Source organism: Xyrauchen texanus, chromosome 4 (assembly GCF_025860055.1).
Source record: "Xyrauchen texanus isolate HMW12.3.18 chromosome 4, RBS_HiC_50CHRs, whole genome shotgun sequence".
Taxonomy (NCBI): domain Eukaryota; kingdom Metazoa; phylum Chordata; class Actinopteri; order Cypriniformes; family Catostomidae; genus Xyrauchen; species Xyrauchen texanus.
The window spans coordinates 47,063,315-47,077,454 of record NC_068279.1 but is presented as its reverse complement, the minus strand read 5'-3'; the positions used below and the strand labels follow the sequence as shown (position 1 = coordinate 47,077,454).

Below are 14,140 nucleotides of genomic sequence, written 5' to 3'. Positions count from 1 at the left end.
GTTACTGCTCTAGTTTCTTCTTCTTCTTATTATTATTATTATTACTTATGACATTCACACCCATCAAATCTCCCTCTCTCTCATACTCACCCAGGAATGCGTTGGGGATGGTGATCTTCAGCCACATTCTGTCTCTGACTTCCAGACCAGAGTCAGGAGAGGCCATGGCTTTAGCAATCGATGCCATGTCAGAGCGCAGGGAGAGCGAGAACTCATCAAATCCTACAGAGAGTAAATGAAAATGACGGAATAAAGGGGTCATATTTCAGAGCAGATTGTTTTGTAAACCTCTCAAAATGTAATGAAAGGAAGGGTCAAAGGAACTGGGGAATTACATTTTTTTTTTATTTAAAAACACTTACTCTCTGTCTCTGTTACAGATGAGCTGGATGTGATAGTGCTGGGTGGGTAGGGAGGGTACGCTCCACCACTCATGGCCACAGAGTGACTCACCCACACTGCAGGGTCAATGGGTCGAATCGGCTCATCTGGAAGTCACAATGACGAGGACAAGGGTTTAAGTCAAGACATGTTTTTTACATCTCAGTTAATAATTATATTAGTTATCTTCTGATGTGTGTGCATGTTTAAGTACAGTAAAATGAAGACTGACTGCGGGGCAGTGTGAAGTATCCTTGGGGTGACGGGTCCCAACACTTAGCTACTGTCAGGATGATGGGTCTGCAAACACACACACACACACACACACACACACACACACACACACACACACAAGGCAATGCTGAAACTAACATTTAATCAATTTCCAACAGGGACTCCACAAATAGCTCTACTCATTTACAATGTTAATTTAAATCTTAAAAGACTGGAAGCTCTTAGAAGCTCTGTCGACATTACTGTTTGAGCTGTAAAGTTTTCCTAATGGTTATTTTGGGGTAGACTACTTTTGTAGGTGGATGAGCTTCTGGTGATGCGTTCCCAAATCTTGTGGGTGGAGTTTGCTGCATGTAAACAATTTATCATTGTGGCTTCCTTGTATATATATAGTAAACATATTTAGAGAATACTAAATTTTCTCAAACCGTAAACCCTGTCTCTGTGGCACAATACAAATTTCTGTTTCTTTCCAGCGAACCCATCCAGCCAGATTCAACAACACTGACTCGACCACTGGTAAAATGTGGGGGCAGGTAACTATGTGTTTGTTTGATCAACATCAGCGTATTGGGAAAACAGTGCTTTTTTCCAGTTCCGTTCGTTGATGCAGATTTTACACTTCAGCTTTAAGTGATGATTATGTTTTCGAAACATCATGATAGTTGCATGTTTTACATATTCATTTGCATTGCAAGTTTACCAGGTAGGCCTTCATTTTAGGTGTATTACTGTAAAGTTGGTTAATTAGTTTGTTAACCACAAAGTAGTAATCGGTAGTGAGCCACAGATACTGTCGACAGAGCTTAAAGGGATATTTCACCCAAAAATGAAAACTCTCTCATCAATTATTCACCCTAATGCCATCCCAGATGTGTATGACTTTCTTTTTTCTGCAGAACACAAACAAAGATTTCTGGAAGAATATCTCAGCTCTTTAGGTCAATGCAAGTGAATTGGTGCCAAACTTTTCAAGCTCCAAACATTACACAAGTCAAACATTAAAGTAATCCATATGACATATTTCTTCAGAAGTGATATAATTGGTGTGGTTGAGAAACAAGTCAATATTTAAGACCTTTTATACAATAAATTCTCCTCCCTGCTCAGTCAATCTCCAATTTATCTTTCAAAATCTTTTTTTGTGTTTTTGTTAATTCACATTCTTCATGCACATCGCCCACTAATGAGCAGGAAGAAGAATTTCAAGCAAAAAAGGCCTTAAATATTTAACTTTTTCTCGACTACACCTATCATTTCACTTCTGAAAATATGGATTCAAATGGATTAGGCTACTTTTATGATGCCTTTATGTATTTTTGGATAGCCATAATTTTGGCACCCATTCACTTGCATTGTGTGGACCTACAGAGCTGACATATTTTTCAAAAAATATTGGTTTGTGTTTTGCAGAAGACAAAGTCAAACATCTGGGATGGCATGAGGTTGAGTAAATAAGAGAATTCTCATTTTTGGGTGAAGTATACTTTTAAGTTGCATTTAACCCAACATATTAAAAATTTAGCACACAGCACTAATAAATGTAATTTCTACTTGAGCGAAGTATGGAAGACGCACCCAGGTTTGTGTACAATGTCTCTCAGAACCTTCACGGCATCATCATTACTCATGTTCTCAAAGTTTATATCATTCACCTGCACAAAGAGAGAGTGTTAATAATCACTGGTACCAAACATCTGAATGAACAGAAGCATGTAGGGAGAGTCCTGACCTGCAGCAGCATGTCTCCAGGCTCTATTCTACCATCTGCAGCCACAGCTCCACCCTTCATAATAGAGCCGATGTAGATGCCTCCATCACCCCGCTCATTACTCTGACCCACAATACTGATGCCCAAGAAATTATACTTCTCTATTATGCGCAGAGAGAGACAGAGCGACATAATTACATAAAAATCAAGATACTTATAGATAGGGTGCATTTGTTACTGCATTATGAAAAGTATTGGATAAACCTAGGAATTTAGAAATTAGAAAAGGAAAGCATTTCAGATCTCACCCATGTTGAGTGTGACAGTGATGATGTTGAGGGACATTGTGGAATCAGTCACACTGCTGAATGATGATGCCTAAAATCACAAGAGACTTGTGTTAAAAATGTGTTTACTATAACAAATTTCATCACTCCCTCGCCATATTTTACGGTTAAAGGGATAGTTCACCCAAAAATGAAAATTATCTCATCATTAATTCACCCGCATGCCATCCCAGATGTGTGAATTTCTTCAGCAGAACTTCTAGCAGAATATTTCAGCTCTGCTGGTCCATACAAGTGAATGGTGAACAGAACTTTAAATGTCAACAATGACATTAAATTAATCCATATGACTCCAGTGGTTTAATCCATGTCTTCAGAAGCAATATAATAGGTGTGGGTGAGAAACAGAACAATATTTAAGTCCTTTTTTACTATCAATCTCCACCTTTGACCAGCATCGACCAGTAGGTGGTAGAATGTGAAAGTGAAAGTTATTTCCACACCAGAATGTGGAAGTCAAAGTAGATTTACAGTTAAAAAAATACTTCAATATTGATCTGTTTCTCACCCACAGCTATCATATTGTTTCAGAAGACATGGATTTAACCACTGGAGTCTTATGGATTACTTTTAAGCTGCCTTTATCTCCTTTTTGGACCTTCAAATTTCCGGTCACCATTCACTTGCATTGTATGGATCTTCAGAGTGTAGGTGTTCAAAGAGGAAAGTCATACACATCTGGGATGGCATGAGGGGCAGTAAATTATTAGTTTTTTTTGGGTCAACTATTCCTTTAATTTATACATCTATTTTAAGTTTCCAACCATCATCATGGTATTGCAACTCAACATTATCAGAGTTGGGGTGACAAATTGAAATGTACTGTATTTTATTGTTTAATAGCATATAAGCAACAAAGACTACTCCCGTGGCAAGAACAATGTGAAAATCTATAAAGAAAAAAAAAAACACTTTTAAAAAGTACACACTAATAAAAATATACCAATCCAACAAACCAACCAAACTAACAAGCTGCTTTTATTGGGTGGAGGGTTGAAGGGTTAAGGGTTTAGAAGTGCAAATTAAAGGGGTGACAAATTAGTCACACGGAGACCTGAGAAGACACTTTAAGCAATATCACACTTGCTGTTGTACTAAATATCAGCACAGCTGTGATTTGGCCGTAGGCACAAGGGCCCAGGTCATGGTAATGTACAAAATAACTACATAATAACACTTCGAGGAAATGCTGCAGTACCCGTTCTAGTCTGGGAGGGCGCTGTTTCTTGCGTCTGCGGTGTCTCTTCAACAATCTGGAGGCCGTACTCTGTTCTGTCGAACAACTAAACCTTCAGATCAAAGAAAGAGTGAACATGAGAAAGGGTAAAAATGAGTAAAACGGGAAATTATACTTCATATATAACACTCATTGGCAGTATATCAAAGCATTTATACTGCATGTACAATAATAAACCCCTGCAGATGTCCTGACATTAAAAGATGTTAAGTCTAGACAAGTTTTTTCCTCATTTAGATCAGGAAATTAACTTGTTACAGACATTATATTTTTTAGGGAGACCACACACTCTGTAAAAACTCTGAATTTAAACACACAATCCAGAAATGATAACAGCCACAAAATGTAGATGGGTTGGCACTCCTAAGAGCATTTAATGTTTAGCTTTATTTATCGTCGTTTTCACATACAGTAAATGTGGAAAAAAGGCGTAACATGGCATGTTTTTGTTAAGGACAGATGTGAAAGCGGCACCTGCTTGATGAAAACCATTCAAAATGCTTTGAGACTTGAAATGTATGAATACTAAACCAAAAAAAGTATGTGTTTTATAACAATTTGCATACTACACTGACAAAGGCCGTAGTTTGGGGTTGTTCGCTGTACCGCAGTTTTTGCTCTGTACATTTTCCGGCTTTTTTGTCCTTGTTTTGAGCATTGTGTACCTGCTCATGGTGTCATCATCATCTGAGTCACAGAAGCTGGTGGTGTCCAGTTCACTGCTCATCATGGTAGAGGAGCTTTCATAACCTGCCAGGTGGCGTTCTAACCGTGTCTGACCATTCACACGTGCCCCTGCAGAACCAATGATACGATTAATCACATTCATTCTAAGACAGCAAATAACCAATGACTAGATTATTTTATGATATTATTAGTGGATTATCTTAAGTGAAATCGCAGCTCATCGGACCTCACTGGCTATATGATTAAAATTAAATGCCGTCATACTGCTTAAAAAAAAAATATGATGCTGTATAAACCAATTTTGAAATACCAAAATAGTACACTACATTGTTGTAATATGCAGTACTGTGCAAAAGTCTTAGGCACATAAGATGTTTCACAAAAGCATTTGTCATAAGTTGGTTATTTATATCTTCAGCTATAGTGTGTCAATGGTAAATATACATTTTAGACTCCCAAACATTACTTTTGCAAATAGAATAGAAGAACAGGGAGCCCTGCAACAGATGTCATGGCGCCCACAGATCCCCCCACTGAACATTGTGTCAGTCTGGGATTACATAAAGAGACAGAAGCAACTGAGACAGCCGAAATAGATAGAAGAACTGTGGTGAAATCTCCAAGAAGCTTGGAACATCCTATCTGCTAACAACCAAGAAAAACTGTGTCCATGTGTAACTAGAAGAATTGAGGCTGTTTTGAAGGCAAAGGTGGTCACACCAAATATTGATGTCACTTTTTTTATGTTTAACTGACTTTGTATGACATTAAGTGATAAATGAAAATTATTTATGCCATTATTTTTGAAGACTATGTAACATTTTTCACAAGTGCCTAAAACGTTTGCACAGTACTGTACATATAATACACAATGCATAATATGAAATGTATCATATGCACATATCCGTATAAAACACAAACTGTGTTCTGACCATGCTGCTCCAAGCTCTCTCTGCGTCTGGGTCTCTCTCTTCTGAATGACAGAACTGATTCGGTTTCTGTTGTCTCGTCCAGAGTCTCCACACTACTGGCCACATTAGGACTTAGAGAATGAAAAGAAAAAAGAAAGACAGAGAGAGAGCGAGAGAGAGAGAGATTAAGTGGACATGTTTTGCCCCAATTTCTCTGAAGGCTTGTAATACAAACATAATAGAAAAAGCAGAGCAACCCTAATCCACTCCTCTTCCACATAGTGTAAGTAACAGGCTATGTTCACTGGTTCAACATATAATATCTAACACTCTCAATGTCATGTTTTTGAAAAACTAAACAGCATGTATGATACTTTAACCCTGGCACTCTATGTCAGTTCCAGATTCTAGTGCATGATGGGATTACACCATCAGCATCTTCAAAAGAGCTGAAACTGGACACCCTTACAGATTTTCAAAACACTAGTTACAGTATTCCAACCAAGTTTGTCCTCAGTTAAAAAAAAAGCTGAATCAGCAAATCACAGCCAATCAGAATGTATCTGATGTTTAATATAATGACATGGTTGAGCAAGATTCTGGACCCTTGAGATTTGACTGTGGGTGGAGCTACCCAGCATGATGTGACCAACAAAAGGAATATATTTACAAGAGAAGCCAACTGGTAACGATCAAAATTAAGTTGCGATTGCGAATATTCACTGTACAATTTAGTACAATTTAGTCACCCATTCACACACACACACACATACACCAATGGCGGCAGAGCAGCAATTCAAGGTACTAGCCTGCCATTTGGAGCAACTTGGTGTTCAGTGTCTTGCCCAAGGACACTTTGGCATGTGGAGTCGTGTGGGCCAGGAATCGAACCGCCAACCCTGCGATTGGCAGCCGACCCGCTCTACCACCTGAGCCACAGCCACCCACGTCTCCTGGGATTTTCACACACAACAGTCTCTAGAAATTACTCAGAATGCCAAAAACAAAAAATATCCAGTGAGCGGCAGTTCTGCGTACAGAAACACGCTTGTTGACGAGAGAGGTCAACAGAAAATGGCCAGACTGGTCACAAAGTCTACGGTAACTCGGATAACCACTCTGCACAATTGTGGTGAGAAGAATATCATCTCTGAATGCTGTTATGAGATGCGGGTTGGAGCTGTTTTGGCAGCACAAGGGGGGGCCACCACAATATTAGGCAGGTGGTTTTAATGTTGTGGCTGATCGGTGTATATACACTACTTTTTTGACGCATGCGAATATGAACCGTTCATTGCATGTGCACTATGACTGCTTAGTGATGCTGCTTTTTAGACAATGCACACAGACGAGAACTGTCCACGTGACGAGAATAACTGGGCGGCGCGCAGACTGTGCTGATGATGAAATTTGCGCAATCAAGGGCTGTGCAAAAGTACAAACTTTCATAATCAACTAGTCGGTCGTCTGTTTGAACGACTAGTCCACTAGTCGTGTTAATGATAATAATGTATAATTAGGTTCCGTTATGTTCACGTAATCCCGATCAGATCTTATTGCACAAAACTACCAAAGAAAGAAATATGAAATAAGAAATTCTCCATACAGAGAGACACAAAACCGCTTTAGTGCATCCTGAACGCAGCATGACGAGCTTCGCCGCTTAGATGGCTGAAAAAGCAGCGGTGCATACATGGGACTAAACTTAAAGCATTAAAGAGATGAAACTTCATGCAGAAAGTTTTTCTGTGCTGACTGTTCTTTCACTTTTAAGCACAGCAAGCTATAAACATGGAAAAACACTCTCCAAGAAGTTGTGTCTGTCAATTAGTTTGAGACTTGCGTCTCCCATTAAAACAAACACCACTAAAAATATTAAATGTTAGTGGTCAACCCCACTAGTCGACCAATCATTGTTGGATGGCTAGTCGATTAGTCGACCACCATGGCACATCTCTAGTATTACTAAAATCAGTTGACTTCACACCCTTTGTTGCATTACACGTCAATAGTGTTTAAAAATTAAGAAAAATATAAATAAAGGTGTCGTTTTTCCAACGTTGAGGAGCCTACATCTCCAGAAGTATTAAAGATATCCTTTTAGATTCTGGTTCTAAACAAACTGTCATTTTTGTATCTTCATATAAGGCCCTATATGGATAAATCCCAGAGATATGGGGCTCTCAGTGTGGCTCCATGTGTCAATTGTTAAATTTGACCCATTTTCAAAAGTCACAAGGTGTTAAGCATGTTTCTCTTGTCGAACAAAACTAAAATCTAAAGTACAAATAATGTTGAAACTAGAAATGTACCTTTATTCACACAAAAAAAACAATTGTCTTGTCTTGAGAACAAGAGCTTCTCTTTTTTCAAGAGCATCACTAGATGATACAAACCAAACTTCATGCGAATCAGACAAACAGCCATTGACGATTTCGAAAAAGCAGGTGGTTTAAAACAAATTGAAAGCAAGAAAAAAATCCATATGAAAATCATAAGTCATTTTGACTCCATATAGAAAATAATGGATTACTAAATATTGATATATGGCATTTAATATTTTGGCTTTTATCATCATTTACATTTATCCTTCTTCAGGAAAAGTATTAATAAAATAAAAATCTAAAGTGTCTGAAATTTGGTTGATTTAACATGGAATAACACATATGTATGATATACCAGTGTCTTGTCACAGCTGAAGTCAAAAACTCAATATGGAAGAAATTTGATTTATGATTTGTCACACCAGGTATAGAATACGGTGTTATGGTGGGTGAACAATAAATGAATAAAGATATGAATGTTATTAGTCTTTATTTAGTAATATAATGAAGTAGGCCTAGTTATTGATTTTGTGATGTATCGGAAAGTTGTTTGTGTGCATCTCACTGAAAGGAAGGGGGTCTTGAGTCTCCGTTGCCGCCAGGCCGCTCTGCAGGTGGAGGGGGAAGAGGCGGCGGAGGGGGTGAGGGTTCTGGCCGGACTTCTGGAACTGGGGCTGGAGGTGCTGCCACTTCTACTGCAGCGCTTTCTGAAGACACCAACTAGAAAAAATGGGGAAGGAGGAGTTGGAATGGGTGACACTAAAGACAGGCAATGAGAAAAAGGAGATTAAGAAAAACTAGAAACATTCGACCTGGACCTCCAGCCCTTGACTTTTTCAAACCATGTCAACATCATAAAGAGCACAACGAAGGTGTGACACCTGGGTGACAGCATTGTGCTTTGGGATATATCAAGTGTCGTTTCAATAAAAGGTTGAAAATAAGATGTTTTGGACAGATCATGTTGAGGTTCATTACTTTGTGGTGGTTTCTATATTAGATGGTAGAACGATTTTTGTTGTGTTATTGTGTTGAGTGTATTCATATATACACCATGTTCAAATTTTACTTTTTGCCACACAATGACAGGGGAAGTCCCTTGCAAAAAATTGTGCATTAAACATGCAGTTGTGGCAAATTTTAAGCAAACAGAACTATTTCAAGCTGTTCGTAAACAGAACCTGCAGCAAACCTTTGGCGACAATAGACGTTTGCCACTACTAGCAAACAGCACTTTGGCAAATCACTGCACTACAGGCAAACAGTTATGGCACCTCTGACAACAGAAAAATTAACTGTCACCATAAAGCTCATTTGCATATTCAAATTCAACAACAAATTTGCAGCAATGGCAAAAATGTTCTTGCATAAATTTCTTACCGCTTAAAGGGTTAGTTCACCAAAAATGAAAATGATCCCATCATTTACTCACCCTCAAGCCATACTAGCCATACTATCCTGGCTCTTCCAAACTTTATAATGGGAGTGAATGGCACCTTAGATTTTGAAGCCCAAAAAAGGGCATCCATCCATCAAAAAAGTAATCCATACGGCTCCAGGGGGTTAATAATGTCCTTCTGAAGCGAAGCGATGCATTTTTGTAAGAAAAATATAAATTTTTATAACTTTATAAACTATAATCACTGGCTTCCGGTAACGGCCGTCCGCGCGACAAAGTGTAAAGCGATAAGATTGCTTTTGGTGTGAATAAAATCTATATTTAAGTATTTTTTATCTATAAAGCATCGCGTTCAGTCAGCAGCGGTCAGCGCATGTGTCATAATCGCACTGGCACGTTCATGTGTTCTGCTGAAGAAAGGTAGGCATTCATATCTGGGATATCATGAGGGTGAATTTTCATATTTGGGTGAACTATTCATTTAAGAGCATTTCTTCTGGAAAGTATTGCATTCTTATTAACATCAGATAAACATCTTAAAATGATCAGATTTACAAACATTCGAAATCATAAACACCTCAAAGACATCTGCTGAAGGTCTTACTGACATCCAAGGAGAAACTACTTTTAGACGTATTGCTGATGAGCAAACCACCCAAAAAAAAAAAGATGTAAACACTTTAAATAGATGTGTGGGTGATGTACGTGTGCTGAGAGGTCATTATATTGGGTATTTTTGATAATTTCATGAAAATGAGTAATTTTGTTGTTTGTTCTTTGATAATTATGTAAGGGATAATGTACAGTGAAGCTGGTTGTTATCACAAAATAAATCCAGACAGGGTGATCAGGACATAATCAGGTCTTGTTTCATCTTGAAGGGGTTTATTTTGCAATGAAAAGTAGCTTACTGTACATTATCCTGCTTAATACACAGCTACCAAATAAACTAATAAATGGACATAAAATATTGATTTGCGTTGAAATTATGTAAATAGCTGAACAGCTGAAATTCTGTTGGTATTCCTCATTATCCAGCCTATTACAAGACTGCTTGCCAAATAAATACATAAACATGATACACTGATTTAAGTTGAAACTATTTTTTAGCTTACTTGTAGAGATCGCACAGTTATCAGAGAAGCAGGAAAGATGATACGCAATACCTGGATGAGCGGTCTGATATGTCTTAATCCCCGGATGTGTTGTTGTTACTCAGAAATATCAGACCATCAGATGGCGCCATAGACCAATCAGAATAGAGTATTCCAGAGCACTGTGTAATAATATAGCTTCAATTATTTAAATGTTTTTCCTCTTGTCGCATCACAATTGCACTCAATTGTGCAATTTAAGCCTGCAATGTCTCATCACTTTCTTTTTTTCCCTCACCTTTTTTAAATAATAATTGTTTTTATTTACTCACAAAATAAAAATTTTACTCTCATTAGGTGCACGCCGTTTGTTTATTTTTTTGACGCTGGTGTAAAATGTGTGAAGAGATGGGTTTAGTTGGAAGACATAAGAAAATGTTTATTAGTGGATATCTTCTAACAATACATGATATATCAGTTAAGTAACAGGAAATATAGTAAGCATGACCCCTACCCATGACACCACTCTTCCATTAAAGCAGGGGAGCTTTGCCGAGTCGTCTGATATCTCTTCTTTCACAACACTGCAAAAACACACCAAACACAGAGTTAACATGTAGATAACTACCATAGATGCCCAGCTGGAAGACAGACTGGACTGACAAGGACCCAGATAAGACAGGCTATGTTCGGAATGGAATCCTAATGTACTGCATACTGCACAGTACACACAAGATTATTCTGTATAACAAACGGTTGCATGCATAATTCAGAAAGTGGCATCCAATTATTATCTCTGAATTTAAGGCACTATTTTGCACTTTAAATCCAGTTGTATAAAAATCACATTTGGTGATCCGATAAATAATTAATTAAAAAGGATAATTAGCTGTTTTGCTTTGAGTTCATTTATTACACCATAAATGGAAAGTGAAATTGTGGGACAAAATAATCGAAGCACTGTGCACTGGTGGTTACCGCACATTTTGGCAAATGTTCCATTTAAAATAATATTTTGCCTATTTTAAATAATTACACATTTTAATTTCATAACAAAACTTATCTAACAAACATAACATACATTTTTATTGAGTAATCTTTAACAAAGTTAATTTATTCACATTTTTTTTTAACAAGGTCTCTTTTATTTTCAGATATAACAAACAAAGGAAATACAATTCACACATGAAATAGTCAAATCTAGTTCCTGTACATAGAACAGACCACCCAACTCCCCAATGCCCCCACCCACAAATACTGGACCCCCAGCAAATTTCTATACATCCCGGCAGACTCATACACGTATAATTAAAATATCAAGGTAAATAAAAGAAAAAGACAACATCAATAATTAATAACAAACGCACACACCAATCGACGAGAAAAAAATAAATAAATAAATAAAAAGGTATACGCACACACAATTGGGTTACATAGATACGTTAGTAGCTGCCATGCCTTCTACAAAGGAAATAAATGGCTGCCAAATGACATAAAATTTTCTAGTGGACCCTCTTACAGTGTATCTAATTTTTTCTAAGTGAACATAACTCATGACCTCCCTAATCCATTGGCCATATGTTGGGGGGAAAGCATCTTTCCATTTAAACAGGATAAGCCTCCTAGCCAACAAAGAGCAGAAGGCCATCATGTTCAGTTGACACCCAGAAAAGGTGGCATCCACCGGAGCCACACCAAACAGTGAAATCAGAGGAGATGGGTGTATTGTTCTTCCGCATATCCCAGAGAATGCCTCAAAGATGGACAGCCAAAAATTGTGTAGCTTAGGGCACAACCAAAACATATGCAACAGTTTGGCAGGAGCCTGCCTACACCGATCACACGTAGGGTCAATACCCGTCTTAATCTTAGACAATCTATCCTTGGTCCAATGAAGACGGTGCACTATTTTAAACTGAACTACAGCGTGTCTGAGGCATATAGAGGAAGAGTAGATTCACTGTATAATTTTTTGCCATATTTCTTCTGGAATCGTTTCCTCTAGGTCTGTTTCCCATTTGATTCTAAGGCTATCGAAACTATTCATGTTATGTGTATTGAACCATGTGTAAATTCTGCCTATTACTTGTTTTATGTTAACTTTACATTTTAAAATAGTTTCAAGCAGAGTTTCAGAAGGACTTAATGGGAAACAGTCAGAATTAGAAGCCACAAAACCTCTAAGCTGTAAATACCTGAAGAAATGTGATTTCTGAAGACCATATTTCTGTTGCAATTGTATAAAAGTGGCAAATCTATTATGAATGTAGAGGTCAGATAATGTACCTATTCCGTTTCTTGCCCAAACATTAAAAGCTTCATCCATCATTGATGGAACAAACATATGATTCTTTATCAATGGTGTAACAAGTGAAAGATCAGTGAGATTAAAGGTCCTTCTAAACTGGTTCCAGGTTTTAATTGAATGGATAACAACTGGATTGGTGGTGAAGGCTGATATAGGCTGTTTGAAAGGTAATTTGGAACATAATAAAGCTGCAGGGGAGGTAGATCCAATGGATGCCCTCTGCAACACCATCCATTCAGTACTATTGACATCCGTGTAATCGTTTCTCAACCAATACAGCAGTGCTCTTATATTAGTTATTATTATTATTATTATTTTTATTAATCCTGGGCTGCCTTTTATGCCATATAAAGGATGAAATCTGACTGTTTAATTTGGAAAAAAAAGATTTTGTTAGATAGATAGGAAGACATTGAAATAAATATAAAAACTTAGGGAGAATATTAATCTTAATTGTATTGATCCTCCCTCCTAAGGAGAGAGGCAGAGGGTCCCAGCGCTCCAGGTATTGTTTAAGGTTACTTAAGAGGGGATGATAATTAGCCTTAAAAAGATCTTTGTGGTTACGTGTGACCCATATACCTAAATATTTAATTTTTTTAGGACTAAATTTAAAAGGGATTGACCCAAAATATAATCTGTCTACAGAAGAAATAGGCATAAGTTCACTTTTCTGAAAGTTAACTTTATAACCAGATATTCTTTGAACTTTGTGAGTAGAATCGATAATTCAGGAAGACTTGAGAGGGGGTCAGATATAAATAATAACATGTCATCCGCATAAAGTGACACTTTATGCTCCGAACCCGCCCGGTGTATCCCTTTAATGGTGGGGCACTGCTTCAGGGCTAGTGCTAGTGGCTCAAGTGCAACAGCAAACAAAAGTGGTGAAAGAGGACACCCCTGCCTCGTGCCCCGCCTCAGCTCAAAGTAGGAGGATAAGTTATTATTGGTGCGTACCACAGCCACTGGGAGCGTGTATAGTAGTCTGATCCAGGAGATGAATTTAGGGCCGAAATTAAACGCTTCTAATGTCTTGAAAAGATAGTCCCACTCCACCCTATCAAACGCTTTTTTAGCGTCGAGTGACAGCATCACCTCGATATTCCCAGGATCGGGCGGAGTGGGACAATAAAGGATATTAAATAGACGCCTGATATTGAAAAATGAATAACGATTTTTTATAAATCCTGTCTGGTCAGATGAAATAATAGAGGGGATAATATTTTCAAGGCGACGCGCCAAAATCTTGGCAAGAATCTTTGCATCTGTATTCAGCAAAGAAATAGGGCGGTATGAACTGCAATTAAGGGGATTTTTATCCTTTTTAAGTAATAAAGAGACGACTGCTTGACGCATGGTTGGGGGCAAAGAATTGGTGACTAAAGATTCTTCAAATACTAACAATAACAAAGGAGATAACTGATCAGAAAACTTTTTGAAATATTCAGTTGAGAAGCCGTCTGGCCCTGGAGATTTGCCACTTTGCATGGCACCGATTGCTGAC

General features: G+C 37.9%; 1 protein-coding gene across 3 annotated transcripts in view; it reads right to left on the bottom strand.

Annotated features, from left to right (window-relative positions):
• LOC127638004 (segment polarity protein dishevelled homolog DVL-2-like) overlaps window positions 1-14,140 on the bottom strand; it is a 38,245-nt gene that overhangs the window by 8,983 nt on the left and 15,122 nt on the right. For 2 of the 3 annotated variants that reach the window (XR_007969834.1, XM_052119363.1), the window contains exons 2-12: window positions 10,840-10,909; window positions 8,398-8,552; window positions 5,530-5,639; window positions 4,576-4,705; window positions 3,872-3,962; window positions 2,635-2,704; window positions 2,348-2,487; window positions 2,194-2,270; window positions 596-681; window positions 363-488; window positions 91-222 (exon numbers count right to left, since the gene is read on the bottom strand). Coding sequence is in view for 2 of the 3 variants with exons in the window: in XM_052119363.1 (XP_051975323.1) it covers window positions 91-222; window positions 363-488; window positions 596-681; window positions 2,194-2,270; window positions 2,348-2,487; window positions 2,635-2,704; window positions 3,872-3,962; window positions 4,576-4,705; window positions 5,530-5,639; window positions 8,398-8,552; window positions 10,840-10,909 (1,187 nt within the window). In the remaining variant the exon portion in view is untranslated. The remainder of the gene's footprint in view (window positions 1-90; window positions 223-362; window positions 489-595; window positions 682-2,193; window positions 2,271-2,347; window positions 2,488-2,634; window positions 2,705-3,871; window positions 3,963-4,575; window positions 4,706-5,529; window positions 5,640-8,397; window positions 8,553-10,839; window positions 10,910-14,140) is intronic. The other variant, XM_052119367.1, reaches the window with a different exon arrangement.